The sequence below is a fragment of the Austrofundulus limnaeus genome, unplaced genomic scaffold, assembly GCF_001266775.1.
Source record: "Austrofundulus limnaeus strain Quisiro unplaced genomic scaffold, Austrofundulus_limnaeus-1.0 Scaffold43, whole genome shotgun sequence".
Taxonomy (NCBI): Eukaryota; Metazoa; Chordata; class Actinopteri; order Cyprinodontiformes; family Rivulidae; genus Austrofundulus; species Austrofundulus limnaeus.
This window is the reverse complement of record NW_013952445.1, coordinates 2,279,230-2,300,768: the sequence shown is the minus strand read 5'-3', so window position 1 is coordinate 2,300,768 and position 21,539 is coordinate 2,279,230. Positions and strand designations below refer to the sequence as shown.

Genomic DNA, 21,539 nt, shown 5'->3' with positions numbered 1-21,539 from the left:
ATGCTGTGTGGTACTGGATGCGAATTTGGAGAAATTATCAACATTCTACTTGACAGTGTTTCCACTGATATTGATCATGTGTCTGTCACAATGCACATTATTTTTTTGTCCAGGCAAGACATCTTGTTGGGGGGAATCCCAACATAACTTTTTTACAGCGGGAGGGGGAAATTTTGAGGATTTATTTTCTATACGTGTTTTAAAACACTATATTTCTTCATTTATTTTCAGAATATTTCGAACTCCTGCTCAGTTGTCTCTGCACTCGCAGCCATGTTGACACAGGTGCGATGACGTAACTGATGATGGGACGGTAGAGGGTAAATTTCTACCGTAGGCCAACTTCATACTGTTTCTACCATCTACCACATATACCGTGCCAGGCAATAATGTGGTAACAAGATATAATGCACTGGACACTAACTCAAGATCAATAGAAAATAATAATGTGCATCATGATAGGTACATGATCAATGTCAATGGAAAGTTGTCAAATAGAATGTTGATCATTTCTCTGAATTTCCATCCAGTAACGCACGGCATTCTAGGAGATGTAGGCAGAGGAGGGACTTAAAATGCAACACAGTTTTCTGATTGCAGGTGGGCCATTTTTAAAGCTATGCTTGAATTATCTTTTTGCAGGATGGTGGTTGTTATGGTGACCTGTTTTGTAAAGCCCTGAAAACGTACAACATGTTGTGTTTTGGCATCTATCGATTGCGAGATGCTCATCTGAACACACAAAGCCAGTGTACCAAACGGTGAGTAAGGGTCCCGACTCCTATATGCTCAATAGATATTTAAACACTTAACATCTAATCTGTTTCTCTTCCAGGTATGTCATAACCAACCCACCATATGCATTTGAGCTGGTGCCGTCAGACCTGATATTCTGCCTGATGCAGTTTGACCACAACGCTGGCCAGTCTTGGACCAGTCTTTCGCACTCATCTCACTCTTCACATTCGTCAAGCAAAAAGAGCTCCTCTGTCCACTCAATCACAACTGCAAACCGAACGAATCGCACCAAAAGCAGGGACTCACGAGACAAACAAAAGTATGTGCCCCTCTAAAGCTCTCTGCCTGTTTGTGTCTGTGACCCGTGCCTGCCACCAGTGTTGTCTTGTGTGTCTTCTTTCAGGGTTCGGACAGACTATACCACTTGCCGTTGATGTATGTACGTTTGTCTGGATGTGCATGTTTTTGTCACTTGTACATCTTTGTTTAAGAATGACCCCTAACCCAGGTCTGAGTAAAAAACTGCCAAGGCTTCTGTATCTGTTCAGGCTTTACATTTTCACTTTTATTCCATCTGTCAGCTATCTTTTCTAAACCTTGGAAATGCATCTAAAATCTACAACATATTTGAGTCAAATTCACATGTAGAGCAGAAAGACTCAATATAAATACTTCCTGGTAATTCAACTTGTGTACATAATTTTTGTATTATCAGCCACTATCATTTCAAATTACAACAGTGGCCTTACCTGCAAAACATTGTTTTATATTTGACAACACCCTAATTATGCAATTAAAAGGTATACTGAGTGAACAAGTTCATTTAGCTTGACTGCAATTTTGTGTTAAAGCCTGTCTTCTTACAGACTATCACTTTTCCACCTTCTGCTCTAAGACTTGTCTGTGTTTTACTTAAAGCTGAACCTTTATTGTACTTGAATGAATATGTCTTAAATCATGTCTATGAATTATTGCACAGCCTATCCCCCAATCCCTTTATTTACATTAAAATGATTTACTTTTACCTGTCATAATTCTTAATAAAGTCACAACTAAATTTTAATTGTTTTTATATGTTTTCTTTAAGTTAATATTCCAAGTCAAAGCATTTTCATTCCAAGTCAAAGCATTTTCAATTGATTGGTATTGAGGTACGTGTCTGTGGCCACCCAAGTCAGAGAAGGATGGGGCAGACTGGCTTAAGATGACAGAAAAGCAACAGTAACTTAATGACCACTAATTACCACCATGGTATGCAGAATACTATCTCTGAACTCACAACACGCCAAACCAGATGGGCTACAGCAGCAGAAGACCACATTGGGTGTTGCTACAGTTCAAACAGGCTCCACAAAAATTCAGCTATTAGGGATGGAAACAACTTTGCCTGGTCTAATGACTCTCGTTTCAGTCGACTCCACAGGTACCAATACCATCATGTCAATATGGACTAACATCTCTGAGCAATATTTAAGGCAGTTCTAATAGCAAAAGGGGGTGCAACCTATTAGTAACGTAGCCAGTAAGCGTATTTGACTTAGTTTGTTTTGTACTTTGAAGTTTGAATTTCAGAGTCGCAAGTAGGGAAAACCAACTGGAACTCCCAACATCGGAATTCTGAGTTCGAAAGACAGGTTTACCTGCACCACCTTCAACATTTAACAAAACAGCTGCACACCATACCACTATAGCTGAATATTGCTGCAGAGTAATACTTCCCTAATGCCCTGTTTTTCTGACCACAACAACTGGCAAATCTTGTTGGGTGTGACATCCTTCCAAAATCATGTTCTAACTTCAGAGGTAAATGGAAGACTGCATGTGTTGTCTAATGTTTTGGACAGAAAGCATGGCAACTATACATTTTGCTTTATGAAGATACAGTAAGTGCCTCCTTGCTGTACAATAAAGACCAAGCAGACCACCAAGAAACGATGTACTTTATCAAAAAGGGAATCCAGCAAAGATGAGGACACCATTAAATCCAACATAAGCCTGTTCTTCACAAGATGGACTAACCCAGTTCTTAGGCCTCAAAGTTCTGTCTTGGTTTAGCTTCTATTTGCACTTATTTGAGAGGGGTTTTGCTGTAGTGGGACATTTAGTTGTTCTGAATGTCATTTTTTTACACGAGGTTGTTTGCTTGTGGCCAGTCTTTTACGAGGCACTGAAGTTCAAGAAGATACTAGTATAGAAGTTTAAATCAGACCAGTGTCTGAGGCAAACAGCTTCTTCTAATCGTTCTGATTTCAACCCCAAATTGATGCGATCAATTCTGGAAACTGGCTGTTATAGAACACCTATCTCTGTAAAATGCAGCCATAAAGAGAAGAAGCTCACTTAAAATCTCAGCTGGAGGTTTATTAGTGGCAGCAGAGGTACTTGGCACCTATTAACACAGGACAAAATCAGAACTAATTCTATTCTGACTGGTTTGCAAAACAGCAACATGATTACATTTTATGGTCACTATTTTACACAATATGCTCAGTGCAAAGCTTGCCCTGTTTTTCAACAAGCTAACAACGCTGGTGTGTGCAGTTGTCAAGTAACATTTTCCACTTATTTTTACCTACTCTAAGTAAATTTGAATATTTTTACATTTTTCACTTGGAGTTTTTGCAAAGAATATTCCAAGTAAATTTGTGATTGCTGTCTGTTGACCAGTTTCCTAGTCTTCATGGCTGGTCTGTCTCGTCTACAAATGCCTCAACGCTTTTAATTTTTAAACTCAGAGTTGGAGGAGGTATGCAGATGACAAGCATGTTCTTTTACTCTGTTCATTACAAATAAAACTCACAAATCACAGCTGTTTGAGTGGCCACCACCAGCTTTTTATGATCAACTATCTGATTAATACTCATTTGCTTAAATGTGATAATTTAAAGAATAACACCTAATAAAATGATGCTTATATTATTTGACATGTTGGCTGCATGCTTCTCTGGGTTGTACAGCAGATTTCATCCTAAAATGGGACATCCTTCCAGCTGCTTTAACACAGGCATGAAAACATGACAGCTGCTTAACACCTTTTAAAAGCTAAATACCTAATAATAGCGCTTCACAATGATTTATTTTTGTTGATTTAACTTACTGTTTAACTTGCTCTACATTTTATATTAAATGACGTGAAGCATTTACTGCTCCTACTCATGCTATGCAGTTTGATATTAATGGTCACAGTTCCCATTTAGCTTACATGTAGTACTACTTTCTTTTTCTAAAGTGCAACAAGGATCAATAGAGTGGGGCAAGGTATGGAATTAAGTAATTATGCATGATAATGCACTGAGCACGGTCATGTACTCACTGGCATTTTGCCCTCTGAATGGAAGCACAGCAGGTTTAACTGCATGGATCTAACAACCTGTGCAGCACATCTCACTGTAGGTTTGACTGCAGAACGTGTTTGCGACTGAATGTTTTGATGCTATTTCACTTTAATCCATATCATGTGATATTTATTTACCGACATACATGAAGGTATTGTACCAAAACAGTTTTTTGTCTAAGTAAAGAAAACGCATGACCACAGACAGACTACTCACTTCTTTCTTCAGAAAAAGAAAGATGCATTTAGTCAAAAGCCTGATTCTCTTCATAAAATAAGTATCTGCATAAGTGTACAGTACAATAGAGAGTACAATAAGAGAAGACACGTTAAATTGGTGATGTGCATGCCTGCTGACCAAAAACAAACAAAAAAAAAACAGCATGTTTCACTTGATGAGTTATACAACCCTCATTTGTTGATATTTTGCTTCCAAGGAGGCAGAATTTTTCCAGTTTTGAGGATCTTTCCAAATGTTTTTTTGGACTTTGGTTGCTTTTTAAATACTTTTTAGCCTATTACCTGATCTTTTTCAGAAACACGTTTGAAAACGTAATGTTATGCATATAACTACTGTTCCCTGAAGGAAAGGAATGAGGTACAACACATCATGTATGGGAAACCACGCCCCTGCGTGTCCTGGCTGAAGCCACCTCTAATCACGCCTTTAGGCAGGTGACGTGATGACGACAGATGTCAGGCTCCGCCTACACATATATATACGGTCGCCATCACAGTCACTCCTTAGTTCGGTAACTGCTCTTCACCGAGCCCAGATGTGCAGAGGGGCCACCATGTGTTGTACTTCGTTCCTTTCCTTCAGGGAACAGTAGTTATATGCATAACATTACGTTCCCTTTCAGTCAATACACAACACATCACGTATGGGACATTTATAAACGCCCCGCAGAGCAGCACCAAACTTGGGTCATGCTAACATGCTAGTGCAGCACTTCAGATCCAGCGGAGAGCACAGAGTGAGCCACCGAAGGGGCTGTCACATCTAAGCGATAAAACTGAACAAATGTGTGCGGTGAAGACCAGCTGGCCGCAGCACAGATGTCACTCACAGGTACCCCTTTAAATAGTGCCCAGGACACTGCTACACCCCTGGTGGAGTGAGCTCTCACACCAGATGGGACTGGGAGACACCTGTTGCTGTAAGCTAAAGAGATAGCCTCCACAATCCAGTGGGAGAGTCTCTGTCTGGACAGAGCCCTGCCCGAGTGGGTTAGCAACACACACAAACAGCTGATCACATGACCTCACCTCCTGTGTGCGGTCAATGTAAATACGCAGTGCACGTAGAGGACACAAAGAATGTAACCTCCTCTGCTCCTCAGATGCAAAGGAGGAGAATAAAAACTAGAAAGCTCAATAGACATGGAGCTGTAGTTAGAAGATATCACCTTAGGGAGATACGCTGAGTTTGGATGCAGAACCATCTTGGAGCCATCAGGTGAAAACTGAATACAGGAGGGATTCACAGACAGAGCATGGAGATCCCCGACCCGTTTAACAGTTGTTGGTGCAAGAAGCAACACAACCTTATGTGAAAGGGACTTCAAATCCATAGACTCCAGGGGCTCAAAGTGGGGGTCACAGAGAGCCTCGAGCACCACAGTAAGATCCCAGGTAGGGATACTGGGTTTAATAACAGGCCGCAGCCTACGGACCCCCTTSAGAAAACGCACTGCTAGAGGATGAGCACCTGGCGTAACTCCATCAAAACCCACATGGCAAGCAGAAATAGCTGCCAAGTAGACTTGATTGTGGAAAAATCAGACCTTTATCCAGCAGCTCCTGAAGGAATGTTAAAACAGCCACCATTGAGCACTGAAACGGGACAATGCACCTAACCTCACACCACTGCTCGAAAGTGTGCCATTTGTAGGTATATAAACCTCTAGTGGAGGGCGCTCTCGCGTTCTGGATAGTTGCCACCACTGCCGGGGGAAGGCCTCTGGCTAGCAAGCAGGACCTTTCAGCAAGTAGGTGTGCAGCCTCCACAACTCTGGGTGTGGGTGAAATATCTCCCCCTTGCCTGAGAGAGGAGATCTTGGCAAAGAGGAAGTTACCAGGGCTGAGCAGCCAGCAGGCTGATTATCTTGGCGCACCAAGATTTCGCTGGCCAATGGGGCGCCACCAGAATCAGAGACAGAACCTGTCTGTGCACCCTCTCCAGTACAGGCAGTATCATCTCCACTGGGGAAAATGCATACAGCAGTACGTTGGGCCATGGGTGGGCTAGAGCGTCCACCCCTAGTGAGGCGTTCTGATCCGCTATGGAAAAGAACAGAGGGCAGTGGGTGTTGACCCCTGTGGCAAAGAGATCCACTGCTGCCCTGCCAAACAGGTTCCAATCTGGTCCACCACTGAGGGATGCAGCCTCCACTCCCTCACTAGAGGCCCACCCCTGGAAAGTAGATCTGGGCCCAGATTCAGTCTCCCAGGAACGTGAGTGGCCCTGATAGATAGGAAATGCACACTGCACCAMTGCAAGAGAGTGTGAGACAGTTCCAACAGCGGGAGAGACCGCGTTCCCCCTGTCTGTTTATGTATGACATTACAGTCGTGTTGTCTGTTCTGATCAGAACATGTTGGTTCTTCAGAACCGTATAAAAATGTTTCAGTGTTAACAGAACCGCTAACAATTCCAGGCAGTTTATGTGGAGTCTGGACTGCTTCAGAGTCCAAACCCCCCTCACTGCCGCACCATCGCACAGAGCCCCCCCACCCCACCAGGGAAGCATCTGTGGATACCACCTTGCGAAAAGACACTCTCCCTCGGTGAGCTCGGCACAGCAGGCCGGGTTCCCTCCAAGGGCAGAGAGACATCATGCATGAGGCAGTTATCGTTAGCTTTCTGTGGCGGTGACATAATGCACACAGCCGGTGAGAGCGAGACCAGCGCTGAAACAGGCGCATTTTTAGCAGGCCGAGTGGTACTATTGCGATCATAGAAGCCATCATGCCCAACAGTTGCAGAACAGTCTAAAAACGCAGTTTGCGTCCCAGTTGAAACTGAGCGAGGCAGTGGTGAAACGCAGCTACTCTGTTCTCTGAGAGACGCGCTCTGCCCGACAGGGAGCAATATTTCTAACCCGAGGAAAGAAAACTGCTGACTCGAAGTCAATAAGCTTTTCTGAAATTTTACAGAAAAACCCAGAGCCTGAATGTGCGACAAAACCTGAGACAGATGCTCTGTAGCCTGCTCCTTGGAGCTGGCTATTAGTGCCCAGTTGTCCAGGTTCGCTAACAGGTGGACTTCCTTCTCCCTGAGAGGAGCTAACGCTGCTTCCACACGCTTTGAAAAGGTGCGGGGTGCTAGCGACAGACCAAATGGCAGTACCAGGTATTCGTAGGCAATGCCCTCTAACGCAAACCCCAGAAATTTTCTGTGGTCCGGGTGAATCGCTGCATGAAAGTAAGCGCCTGTTAAATCGATGGTTGCAAACAAATCGCCCGGGCTGACAGAATGTAGAAGTTGCCTGAGTGTTAGCATTTTGAACTTGTATGTTCGTAAAAATGTGTTTTAACACTCTCAGGTCCAGAATCGGACGAAGGCCCCCGTCATTTTCAGACGAAAAAATAATGGCTGTACCAACCTTTGTTCACATCCGAGGCAGGGACCACACATATGGCACCTTTTGCCAGTAACATGTTTATTTCCTCTCTCAAAACCACGGCTGCTTTGATCCCAACAACAGTGTTTACCACGGTGTTGAAAGGAGGCGGCCTTATGCAAAACTGTAGCTGGTAACCCATGGCAACAGTTCTTTCCACCCTAGGGGATGGTGCGCATGTGCGCCAGAGAGAGAGTGGCATCGCTAGGCGACCAACTTGTGTTTGCGCCCTCTGTCGTATGAGAGAGGCGCAGCATTACCTGACTGTCGCCCATAGCTTTTTGATTTATTTGTGTGTAAAGTTTATACTTTGACACTTTTGACACATTTACACAAACTTTAGAAACAGTTGTGCTTTGAACATTTAGTGCACCCAAATTGGGGGCTTTTAGTGCAAACACTATGTGAGTGGGGTGGGACTGGTGCTTGGGAGACTGTGTGAGGGAAATGCAGCACCTCTTGGGGCTGGTTCCCTGAACAAAACAAACAAGATACCTTTTGGGCAGCAGCCGATAGCAGGCGATCATGTCTCCCTGGCCCTGAAGTGACAGTCCCACAGCTAGGAGGACTGTCTTCTTCCTCCGAGGCGTCGAGCCCTTCAGAAGACCCAGAGGGGGGCCCTTGCTCCAAACCGAATGGCGGGGAGGTTGGTCGCGGTTCTGAGGCTGTACTGACTGAGTGCTCAGGCTCCCAGGCAGCACTCTCTCTTAACAGGAGGTGGCTGAGCAGCCGGCTTCTGTGTGCAAGTCTTCGGCCTCGCGTCACATCCGGGGACAATACAGCGCAGGGCTTCAGCCTGCTTTCCCCTCAGCTCAGACTTCGTCTGAATGACGTCGAGAGACTGACCAAATAACCCAGCAGCCATAACTGGTTCATCCAGGTATGCAGCTCGGTCTCTGTCTGGGACATCAGAGAGCATCAACCACAGATGCCTCTGCCCATGGAGAGCGCTGCACAGCGGGACGCATGGAGAATGTAATCCGCTGTGAGTCTGACCTCGTTAAAGAGAGGTAACAGAGGACTCTCGGGCGATACCAGAGCTCCGAGCTCCGCCAGAGACATAGCTTGGTATGTCTGGAGCATGCTAATGGAGCTCAGACCGCGAGCAGTGGTGGTCTGAGCCTTGTAAAATTTTTCAAGCTGCGCAGCAGAAAATCTACACAGAAATACTGCCCATAACCAGGTACTGTGACGCGGGTGGACAGAGGTTTGCTCCAGCAGGACGTCAGCTCCGAGACGATGTCTGGGAACATGGGAAGACAGTTTTTCATCGCGGTTGGTTCAGTGGGGAGAAAAATCCCGCGAACCGCAATGGTTTTTGTTCTGAACCGTATGACGACACAAGGAGAGAAAAGACGTGTCCTCCTGGTCCGCCTCCGCAGCAGTGGGGCATCTAGACCGGGCCAGGTTCCTCGTTGTCTTTCGACAGATGAACATCCAACCCAATATAAACGGCTAACCCCTCCTGTACTCTACTCGGTCCGCCCAGCTGGAAGCGGGGACTTTGACCGACAAATATTCCTCRTCAGACTCGGACGGAACCAGGTTACTGGACTCGGAGGAGTGGGTCTTTTCGTGAGACCACAGTTTCGCCCAGCACTTTTTCTAAGGACTTAACCCGTCCCTCCAGGGTTGAGCGACGAAGCTGGCAGCAAAACGCACATGCTTCGGGATCCACCAACGCTCTCTGAGTGTGAACAACCCCCAGACAGACCGGGCAAGACTCGTGCTGGTCCCTCTCATGGAGCAAGAAGCCGCGCCCACAGGGGCGACCGACGACCTCTGCTCCTTGAGGGGATTTTGTGCTCATCCCGAACCACAAAATATTCTATTTTGTTGAAATGAAAGGCTACTCAAAGCTAGCGCTCCGTGGGCGGACACACTTACCTGTAGGCAGCAGCGGCCAACACCAACAAAAGCTGTTAAGCTAACTTTAAGAGCCTTCCAACAAACAAAGCTAACTAGCTGCAGCTAACTAGCTAGGTTGGAAGAGGTGGGGGTTCTAGCGAGGTGAAGAGCAATAAACTAAGGCGTGACTGTGATGGCGACACTATATACAGTATATATGTGTAGGCGGAGCCTGACATCTGTTGTCATCACGTCACCTGCCTAAAGGCGTGATTAGAGGTGGCTTTAGCCAGGACACACAGGGGCGTGGTTTCCCATACATGATATGTTGTACCGAGTGTATTGACTGAAAGGGAACTATAAATTACTAAAAGCTCCAATTCATGTAATGAACCAATGCTTTGACACAATATATAACTTTGCAAAGAGCTTGTTCAACACTGGCTCTTTAGAGATTTTGTACTAGTAATCAAAACTTGAGCTATAGTAGATGATCAAATGAAGCTCCATTTCTGTTTTTTGTATTGTTCCCCTCATCTTTTTTAAGCACATTTTGGCACAACACTGTCAGATACAATGACAGGAAAGAAAATAAGTGAAAAAGCAGCCAAAACCTGAAGAACTTTTGATCAAGACCACTTTAAAAGGTTGCAAAAAAAAGTTTGGCTGTTTGGAAGCAAAGTATTAAAAAAATAAGAATGTTTCAAGCTTTTGCACAAAACATTTTAGGACATTTCAGATGCGAGAACTAAAATATTAATTTATGTCAACCTGCCACTGAAATCCCACCTGTCATAATTTTTCTTTGTCATCAATTTAAACACAAGTTCACTGTCCACCCAATGGTGTGTGGGTGTGTGTGTGTGTGTGTGTGTGTGTGTGTGTGTGNGTGTGTGTGTGTGTGTGTGTGTGTGTGTGTGTGTGTGTGTGTGTGTGTGTGTGTGTGTGTGAGATAGACAAATGAATTTGTTGACACAGAAACTGTAACCAACCTTCGTGTAGAACTAATCATCTGATATTTCCCCTTCCTTTTTTCTCTCTATGATTTTGGCTGTTTCTCAGAAAAGACATGGTTTATAGATGAGCCAGAGAAAACCCACCTGAGGACCCTGCAGATCAATCCTGTGAATACCCTTGCCGTCAAACAAATCAGTCAGAATAAACCCACAAGCAGCTTGATTCAGCCCATCAGAGAAGCAGAGGACGAGTGCTGACAGCTTGATGCCTGGACTCCCAGAGAGGACTTGTTGTGTTGAGCTGTCAGACTGGAATTCGGGACATCTCATCTGCAAACAGAAATCATCACTTCACATTAGACGAGACGAGAACTGCTTCTTTTCCTTCTTCTTTCACCGCAGCAGCAACTTCATTTGAGCTAATTTTGAACATGCTGACAATCACAGTCAACTGTTAGTTTGCACAATGACCTTGTAAAATCGACCAGATGCTCTAGTTTTAGTTTTTGATGCGAGAATGAGGGTCACTTGAAGAGTAATGTTAAAAAAAAAGACTACCAGAGGTTATTATCACCATTACCAGACATCTTATTCTGTTAAAGTCGCCTTTTTAGTTGTTTATGAACAACCACTGCAGTAAAGTCACTCAGTATTGTTGAATTAATCTGTACAGTTTTTGTTTTACATCCACCCCCACCCCACCAGAATGGCTTAGTTGGTGACTGACTTTCTTTGCCATTTTGAGCTAATTCACAACATTTGTGACAGTTACGACGGCCAGCGGCCATATTTAAATGGCATTTGGCCCCAGCCTTATCTCTATCCATATACACTTGTCTTAGCTTTGCCTTCTAAAGTTTCTAAACGCTTCTTTTTGTTTCAGTCACCAAACTCCCAAAAATGTCTCCAAAGATGAAGATTGTTTTGCCATTTATGATAGAGCTGTTTTGTTGGCGATCTCTCACACCCATCATTACAATGTAAGAGCTTTACAGAAAATTCTATAGCCAGCTTCTACAAAGCGTGGCACAGTACTTTAAAGTCTTTAGGCAAGTTGAACGTTAAAGCCACATATCGCATGAAGTGGGCATCTATAAGTCCTCCCTTGGCTGTAAGCACTGCCTGACACAGGATTGTCTTGGAGGACATGAGGCAACTTGATCGTACTCCATGACCAATCTTAACGCCATAGTCGCTACATTTTGTGGATACTTGACAAACAGCTCTATCATAGAACCAATTTTCATGTGTTCAGACAGCACCTTCATGAATGATCTCTTTTTATTTTGTATATTCATAAAACTAAAGCAGTATGTTTTGAACTGGATACACAGAACGCAGAGTGTCATTGGAATGAATTATGTCTTATATAAATAATGAATTATAGCTATATTGGCACTGTTGTCACTTTACTTCAGGATCTGTGAGTGGGACGGAAATACGAAAGACAACATTAGTCCGTGACATTCTAAATCCACAGATGATGCATCACAGCCTAGTCTAGGATTTGTGTTCCATGTTTTTTTAAACCTGTTGTGACATTTTTGCTGGCACAGAGAACATCCAAGCTGTCCATCCTTCAGTGCCAGTAATGTGCCAGGCAGTGCTGAAGCCAACGGAGGACTCGAGGAAGACCCACTGCTGCGAAAAGGGGCTTCTAGTTTAGCTGTCTAACCACAACTGTGGTAAACAATTTCCAAATGTCTTAAAAACTGATTTTTTTCATCACAATTTTAAAAAGCAATGCATTTGATGTAAATCTGTACATATTCATGTAAAGTAATTATTTGTGTGTGTTCTTGTTTGACAGTAACTGTGGTGTTGAGACATTCAGCATTGCAGACTAATTTCTATCATTTTGTGCAGGTTTTTTTTAAGCACGACTTATCAAAACAATGGCGATCCTAAGATATCTTTCATTACACATAAACACAGTTTATTGTCTTGTGTAAATAGCCTTGTATATAAAATGTACATGATTTCATTTTGTATTTTCACAAATTAAAAGCAGATGTATTGTGTTCTATAGCGTGTCTCGTTATAAATTTGCTCTGTGTAGCTGATTTCTATATGAAGCAGAACACTCATCTTCAGCACTAAAAAAACAAACAAAATAAGGATCATAAAAAGCAGTTTCTGTTTTCCAAAGGAATCAAATGACACCTCTCTGGATAATGGTTGATAAAAACACTTCGTTCACATTCACACCTTGGGGAAAGAGAGAGCCCATTATGTTTGCTTGTTAATGATTTTACACACTGTGGCATTGTGGGAGACTGTCAGCATGCCAATAATATTTACAGTCTAACACCTCCCAGAGAGGCCGATGATGTTTCTGATCCCGCTGCCAGCGGCGGTGTCACCTCTTAGTAAACAAACATGTAGCCATCATTCTAAAAATGTTCTGATTACTGTATCTATCAGCTAGGAATGACAGATGAGGGGTTTTTAAAGTAGATTTTATGTAATAATTCACTACTTATAAATATAAATATGACTTTTCAAATAAAGATGGCAAAAGTCTCTGCTTACATTAAGAATAAACCAGCTTTGTGTTACACTTAACGTCAATGAGCGTCCGTTTGTTTTGAGCCTCAAAAACTTTCAGCAAACATATTCGCAGTGACATTTTTGAGGTTTTACTAGGAAATCCACGTCTGTATTGATAAAAAAAATTGCGTAATATTTCAGATCAAAATTTTCCATTCAACCAAATCTAAACACTCACTTTTGTGATTACAATAATTTTCCACAAAATGCAGTACATATAAAAAATTATTATTTCTGCAGAACCTCTAATGTTGCAAAACACCTTCTTACAGCACAGATGTCAGAGCAAGTGTTTTGAGTTCAGCTGACAAATTTCCAAATTTGAACCCCCTGAATTACATTAACTAAAATGAATCCTAGCTGTGGGTCATACAAAGCGACACAGAAGTGCACAGTCGCCCCAGAAGATGACTCTGGCCGAGCTTCACGAGTGATAACAGTTTCCATGACAATGAAGCACTTCAAGTGCATCAATGCCAGCCTGGATAAACAGTGATCCKTTACCAAAACAAGGGGGTCATTACAGCAGCTTGTCAAATCAATGCTGAGAGTGTCCCGGCTGATTAAGGCGTCCCCTCTCAGTCCTGACACAGTGTCAATACTGGCTGGCCTGTAGCGGCACACTCCCATGATTGGACTGAAATGCCTATCAGTCAGGCAGCTGAGCTGGACTAATGATTCCCTGTGCTGCCTATTAGAGAGACATGACAATTTAATCCTGTGGGCCAGGCGAGGAAAAGTGACCTTGGTGCTTTATATTGAGGCTGAGGTAAATTGACAAGAGCAGATAAATCTTTACCTTGGGCTATTAACAGAATTAAAAAAAAACAACAAAGACAGAGGGTTCCTGCTTTGTTGTTCTGTTYGCTTCTGCCTTTCTTAACCCTGACATAAAAATCATTTAAATTTATGAACAAAACAACAAAGAACCAAAATCTGCTTTGCTGCAATCAATGCAAAGCTTACAGCTARAGAAGAGTTAAATAAAAACCAGTGGTTGAACTCTTCTGCTTTGCTGTCAAGCTGGAATATTAAAATGGGATATTTGCTTGAAGCTCAGTGTTTTTCAGATGTTCAAAGTCATTTCCAGCGTGGCCACAGGGCATGGTGTATTGCCTTGGACATTTATCTTAAGGCTATGATAACATTGTCTACATGGCTGGAAAAAAGCCATGTGTTTACACAGATGTTCCAAGCTTTTAGCACATATCTTCCTGTACCGAGCTGCACCAGCAGCTTCTGTGCCAGAAGCCATATACATTTTGCATCAGTTTCCCCTTTGATACAGAGATGAAGGAGGGCAGGGGAGCTTAGACACAGAATCTAAAACAAACTAAAGATTCTCAAAGATGCATCGGATTTAAATCRAGCACAACTTAACATTTCTGGCATTGTGACTTCATTTATTCCTCTTATTTTGTTTTTGTGACCTGTACACACACAGACAGGGAGAAAGGCAAAATGCCTCTCAGCATTACAGAAACAGAAAATCAAAATGAAAAAGAAAGATGAGAATTTGTAAGAACAAATCACTAGGATCCATCTTGCCTGCGAGGCACCGTTCACAAACTGACCTTTTATCTGAACTGAAACAAACGAAACAAATTTTGCTTTGTTTCATGTTTGCATAAATCAAAACTATCAAATATATATTTTTTTGTCTTTTGTATGGAAGAAACACAGCTCCTCAGGAAATAAATGTAAAGCACACATTAATTTAAAACATCAGTCAGACTAAATTTTATCTGTAAACATTGATCAGTACATTTATTACAGCATTAAAATATGCAAAAAGAAAAAAAAGATCAGTGGTTTGTGAGATATTATTAACTGCGATTCGTGTTTCTGTCAGTCGCCCTGCAGTTAATAAAAATGCCAACCTGCTTGTTGATTTACTTAGTAAAATTTTGCTCCCAAGGTTTCAGGTTGGGAAGATTGGAGCTGGAGAGAGTTGCAGGATTCATGCATTATGCAGAAGAAGATGACACGACCTTCAGCCATCACAGCTTTTCTATATATTACAGTCAACTTGACCCTTCCAAGGCCAGAAGAAGCAGTTGATATATACTGTATAACCACATCTGCCATGAAATTACTCCCATTCCACAAGCGCAACTCAGTTTAAGGAGTGAGTTACACGAGGAGCAGAATTGTTTTGATCAAAGGCAGTTTTACAGTCAGTATTTTGCCGTTTGGGGCACAAGATGTTTCAGATAAGAAACCGCATGTTCATAAGTCAAAACCAAACTAAGGAAACAGCGTTTTCTGCAAAAACGAGGAGTGAATGTCAACTGAATGACATTTTTTAAATTCGATGAAGAACTTGCGTTGTCAAAGCTAAAAAAAAAAGCTAAATCCCAGCTTAAAGAGAAAAGAAACAAAACGCTAAGTTTGAAGCTAGAATTTAGAAGTAGCAAAGCACCAACAGGTAAAAGCTAAAAGTAGCAAAATGCAAACCAAAAGCTAAAAATAAGTAAAAAAGTAGTTAAACGTATCAAAAGATAGCTTACAAGCTAAAGGTATCAAAAGGTCTGTAAAAACTAAAAGTAGCTAAATTTTCAATAAGAACAAGCAAATGCTCTTTGATAAATATTTGCCTAAAATAGCCCTAACTATAATATGTAGAAGTGATAAGACTGCAGAAACAAAACAATTAGGGAAAGATAAAAAGCAAGAAAACACTAGTGTGAATGCTGAATCAGCATACACATAACTAAGTGAAAAGATGTCCTGTGAGGCTTCTCTGCTTCACCAGATGTCGGCCATATGTTGGAATGAGAAAACTCGGCTGTTCTGTATCAAACAGAACACATCATAAAATGATGGGAAATAAAAACCTGTTTTACAGTGTGACGTCCATTTTTAATATGATTCCATTTGGAGTTTTTTATGACACTAATTGCAGCATTATCGACTGGCTGTCGGCTCTTTTGGACTTGCAGTCCATTCTTCTTTTCAAGCAGCGCCAGCTCAGCCTAAAGTAGACTGACAAGCTAATTATACCATCTTCCCTCTCAGTGATAAATGCCACTAACATGAGTCTGGCCTAGAAATTCAACTCCGTGCCTTTAAAAGTTTCCAAAATCAAACTGTCTGATAGGGATGCCTCACTCTTCTTATTTTCCTCTTGACTTGATCACTTTTAAAAATCAGTTATTTCATCTCCTGCCAACATTAAAGTTAGGCAATAATGTACAAAAAATACCTGTGTGCAAAAAATCTTAGGAACCACAGGATTTATTTGAATAAAACTCAAAAAATCAACCCAGCCCAAGATGGTCGCAACAGCTAAACACAAAAATGATCGGTTACAGATTATAATTAAACTCTCACTAAAATATACAACCAATTAATTCTTGGAGTCATTCTGATTTAAGATGGATGTCATAGATTAATAAATTCAGCAACCACACAAACATATATAACACAATCAGTTGCTTTTAACCCTCAGAGTTCAGACAAACTTTGACCTGAAGAATCCTTCAAACCGTCGGACAGACAGACGTTTGCAATGACAACATTTAAATGTCACACTGACTTTGTTCCACTGCAACACAACAACCAAGCTGCAAATAAATGAAATATCAAATAAAATTAGCCTGGGGTAATTCTCATTTACATTATTGCTGCTACTGTTTATCAGAGCATCCAAATTCACTTTTAGAAATGCCTTCAAGCCACCCACTTCATGTAAAGATGTTATAAAAAGCTGAGTTTTCTCCACAGCCCTGCCTACACACTTTAAATGACTGCTGCATACTTAATTTTCTCAATGTTTATAGTATGTTTTCCTGCCAAAGCGTTTAGACGAAGAACCAGGGCAAACACCAAGAACATTTTCCCGTCAATCAACCCAAAGTTTTTCATAGAAATTCCCCCCCTTTTAATGATGCTGTTAATGTATTCCGACTTCTCATCRGCTGAATCCTGACAACAATGAAAGCTGACACATACCAAACTTGGTATGTCCCAGAGCCATCTTCAGTGGCTGGGATGCTGTCAGCTCCACCTACATCAGCGACGGTGTCTTGATGGTAGCGTGACACATGTCACAAACTTTTACATGTCTGCTCTTTTCTGCACAGACCTTCTCCGTCTCTAAAGATGGTATTTTGTGTGTGTTTGAAAGCTGGTTGAAGCATTTAGATTTGCTCTGAAATCGACATCGTATCAAACATGAAGCTTGTTCTTGGCTAAACCATCTAAACCCTAGTATTTTTGCCATTCTTTTAATMTTTTACATATGTATTCTACCAATTTCCTGCAGTTAATTGCCTTAATTGCTCTGCAGCTTTCTCAGATTCAGCCRTGAGATTAAAAAATTAATTAAAAAAAGCCTACAAGTTGGACATCTGAACAGGAAAAGCCGTCTGCAAAGAGTGCACACGCCTTGTACATCCAGACACACATCTGATCTTTAACCTCCTTTGATCAGCAGTTTTGGCAAGGCAATCCATCATGATGCTCTTACTGTCAGAAGAGGTGCCTGGCTGCAGCTGTGTGTCACTGGCTAAGAGGGGCTGCTTAAAGGCAATCATGTCAACCTCCACGCGACTGCTCAGACTCYCAGATTGAAGGAGGACTTGACAGGGCCAGAAGAGTCAGCTGAAGACACTGGAGGGCTGTGTCTGACTGCTCTGCAGCCATGTCATGATGGCTGAGCTTATCCTGTGAACAACCTGACTGAATAAACTCATAGATGGATGAAATTCCACAAATGAATACACCATTTCTGCTCGAGTTCTTGTTTTTTTTTTTGTAGTTTGATTTTAGCAAAAAGCAAAAACATTATTTTTTGATCTATAAATTACTCAGATAAGCAGTGATCTAAAGCTGCTCTGTTGAACATTACATCTTTTTATGTCTGACCTTCAAAACATGTGGCTGCCTCAGGAAAGACAGCTTTAAAGGGAGTATCCTACTGAGCCTTGACTTTACCATAAACCTTTGATTAAAAGAGCTATAAAAGTTTTATTAGGTTTTTTTGTTACTTTTCTTCAGAACAAGCTGACCTTAAATGCACCAAGATCAACAAAACCAGATGGGAGAAAAAAATGTGACATTTGCAGGAATTATTACTTGAAATGGTTCAGATCTCTTATTGTGGGGTTCTGTGCAAAAGTTATAAAATCTTACCTGTTGTGCAAGCCCTTTATTTTCCTAAATAAGGTTAAATTTTGAGTTTGCACTAAAATCTGACTTTTGGGTTTCAGCTTTGACTGAAGTCATACACCAGACCAGTTAATGTGTACCATTTTTGTGATTAGATGTCAATAGGCTGCATTGGATGCAGCAACAGGAAGTTATGAAGCATGCACTGTCAGATCAGTGTGACAGCACAACTGTTAATGCTTTAGTAAATATTACAAAACATTCAAACATCTGGACTAGATTGTTTTGTTATATTAACATGTTTCAGAGTACACGAGTCCAAAAAATATCAAAACAAATATGAAACCAAAGTGAAACTCACCATTACAACATTTTTTCACTCTGTTTTGATTAATGAATGTAATCTTGATCAAATCTGATAAACAGATTAAATTTCTGACATCTTGGTTCAAGCAGAGACAAGACTAAAATGTCACCTTTAAATGATTTCATTATCAAAWTTTTCACTGCTATTCATTATACATCTATTCCTGTAGAAAAAATATGAATATTCCTGGTGGGCGTGCTAGATCAGAAGGGCYACAGCTAGCTGCTGCTGCTATTTGCACATTGAAGTTACTACAGTGTAACAATGAAAAAAATGGAATTTGCACAAATCCACCCATCAATACAGTTTATTTCTTCAAACTTGAGGTTTTTCTGTTTTCAAATAGTCTTCTACAGCAGGTAAGATAATTCTTCATAACCTTCCCTCAGAAATCCACTTCAAAAGAAATTGTAACAAGTAGATATGTTTTGACCATGGCAGAAAAGTTGAGGGGTTATTTTTGAATCTGATGTATATGTTAAAAAATTTGTTCAGCTTYTGAAGGACCTTTTGGCCATCTTACATTTCTTCAGGAAAAATACCACTTGTCAGGTAGCTTCATCCCTGTAGAAGCAAAGTAAACATGTGGGTGATTTTCCAGCTTCACCATCAATGACTTTTTGACAGGGAAACAAATAGTGAACTCTCCATCACTGCTACAGAGGCGCCGAGTGAATTAACGGCAAAAAGGGGCCTGACTTTCAGACAAAGAAGCTGAGTGACGGCTTGCTGACTGCAGCTCCGAGTGCGCAATAACATGATGTGAAAGGACATTGTCAGGAACCAGGGAGACAAGCCAAGACTGTACATAGTGACAGAAAACAGAGATGAGGACAGAGATACTGGTGCCGTATTAGTAGCCGGCATATTCAAACACCGCTCTTGAGTCTAAACAAACGTGACATCACCCAATGGCTTCAAAGTGCTCGCTCCCCTCCATCTCCCCCTCCTGTCTGCAGCCAGCTCTTCCCTCTGATGTGTCTCCACACTCTTCCACATCTTCTGCAGAGAGTTACCAGCAAGCCTGCTCTGACAGGACATGAGGATGGGGGGCGCTGCAGCCTGCGGACAGCCAGAGTCAATCTACATTTGGTCATCTAGCTGGGAAGTGTGCTCATTTCTTCCAATAGCTGCGCTACTTGAGGTGATCTGAACACTGAAGTGTAAGGAGCTGTCGCCTTGCATAAAAGTCTGCACCAGCAGCTCTGGATGGGCTTTGAGGAGAGAGAAGGGAATGACAGAGATCTCTCTGTCCTGATAGGCTGGGAGGACACCAGGGAACCTATGAGAGAGAGAGGGGGGGGGGATGTTGTCCAAATTATCTGCCTGGGGATACAAGGTCAGCATGAAAGAGAGCTGCTAATCATCAAACCTCAAACATGAGCAGGTTTTTCAAAAATGTTAGAACAAAAAGTCAACATAGGAAAAGTTGATAGATGCACTAATGATCAATACATCATTAGAAAACAAAACTCAAAAAAAGGACAGTTTGGTCAAAACTGAGAAAACAAAACAAAATAAAACAAAAAATAAAATAATAAAATAAAAACCTAACAAATGAATATTAGCTAATTAAATGTTTTTACATCTGTTTTTCATTTATGAGAAAGAGATGATATAAAATCCTGTAAATGTTAAAAAAAGGCACTTGTTTGGTTCGCTATTAACCTAGCCTGGAAAAAAAACTTCTGTCTCATTCTTTGAAGTCATGATGTGACAGATAATAAAGTACTAATGTGTGATAACTATTGGACAGAACATCACTTCAACATGACTAGACTATTGCTTTAAACCATCCATAACAAAAAACTAAAAGGAAAAAAAAATTGAGGAGGTTGGTAAAACTGTGGATGTTGGTGTTTGTTTTAGTTTTGTGCTCTCACTGGAAGCAATGCTTTGAGCCTGCCCAGAGGCAGCGGTGGGCAGTGCCAGTGTTTGCACTCCACAGGCCGTTAACAGTTCAAACCACCTTCTCCAGCAGGGCAGCAGCTGGGGAGACAACAGCATGTAGCAGTGGTGTTGGGATGTGACCAGCAGAGAGAGAGAGACAAACACACACACACACACACACACACACACACACACACACACACACACACACACAAAAACATGAAAAAAAAACTGTGCCAGAGGCAGGGAGGCTGGAATACGCTCTGAGTGAAGCTGCCAGCTGTGCAGCTGCATGTGATAAAGTGCAGCTCAGCATAAACACACTCTGGGGCTCCCTGCACAGCTGGAGACCGTAGGTTACAGCCCTGAAAGATGGAGTGCAGGAAAGGGATGGTGGGAGGAAGAGACAGACAGATGAGGGGATTGCAGATTTACAGATCATGTCTGAGGTGAAGAGGAGGATTAGAGTGGGGGGAAAAATCATGAGAACAGAAACGATAAAGGAGGGAGTGTGTAGATGAAAAAAAACCTGCACTTGTTGGACAGTCATAGTCATCTGCTGCCAATTAAACTGCTTGCATAGAAGCATTTACATAATTTAACCACTATAGTTACAGTTCTAAATATATGCTGGTACATGAGTGCCAATAAAACCACTTTGTCTTTAGTGCATAATGTTTTACATCATATAAGATTCTGATTGTGAAACATGAAGCACTTTGCACACGCACACACACAGGTGGAACAGATTATCAATCTCTGCAGAGAAAACATCACAGATATCAAAGCAGGCCCAGCCAAAGTGTCAGGATTAGATTATTGTTAACAGCAAACACATTTATAATCATCTTTTATTCTTTTAGAGTCATTATTATGACAAGAGAAGATAAAACCAAATGATGTGAGATGACCTAAGACCTTTCAGATACTTCAATAGTCAATTAGGAGTAGACTTTTTTATTGTTCTAATCTCAGATGACTTCAGATGTGCCAAGATTAACAAACCAAATTTCACAATAATAGAGCTGATGGGGATAAAATTATAGCCAAATGCCATTTTTTAAATGATATCTTACTTTGTTATTTGTAAATGGCTTTGAATTTTAAAGCTTTAGTCA

The 21,539-nt window shown here is 41.6% G+C and overlaps 1 protein-coding gene and 1 long non-coding RNA gene across 20 annotated transcripts in view; one reads left to right on the top strand and one right to left on the bottom strand.

Moving 5' to 3' along the window:
* LOC106517014 (calcium-activated potassium channel subunit alpha-1) overlaps positions 1-12,530 on the top strand; it is a 90,009-nt gene extending 77,479 nt beyond the window's left edge. For 15 of the 18 annotated variants that reach the window (XM_014007679.1, XM_014007678.1, XM_014007677.1 and 12 more), the window contains 4 exons: positions 643-761; positions 836-1,057; positions 3,968-3,996; positions 10,609-12,530. In XM_014007679.1, the coding sequence (XP_013863133.1) occupies positions 643-761; positions 836-1,057; positions 3,968-3,996; positions 10,609-10,760 (522 nt within the window). In that variant the 3' untranslated portion in view covers positions 10,761-12,530. The remainder of the gene's footprint in view (positions 1-642; positions 762-835; positions 1,058-3,967; positions 3,997-10,608) is intronic. The other 3 variants (XM_014007681.1, XM_014007694.1, XM_014007687.1) reach the window with 1 other exon arrangement.
* Positions 10,750-21,539, bottom strand: part of LOC106517018 (uncharacterized) — a 157,433-nt gene continuing 146,643 nt past the window's right edge. For both annotated transcript variants that reach the window (XR_001310147.1, XR_001310148.1), the window contains one exon: positions 10,750-10,832. This is a non-coding gene — a long non-coding RNA (uncharacterized LOC106517018). The remainder of the gene's footprint in view (positions 10,833-21,539) is intronic.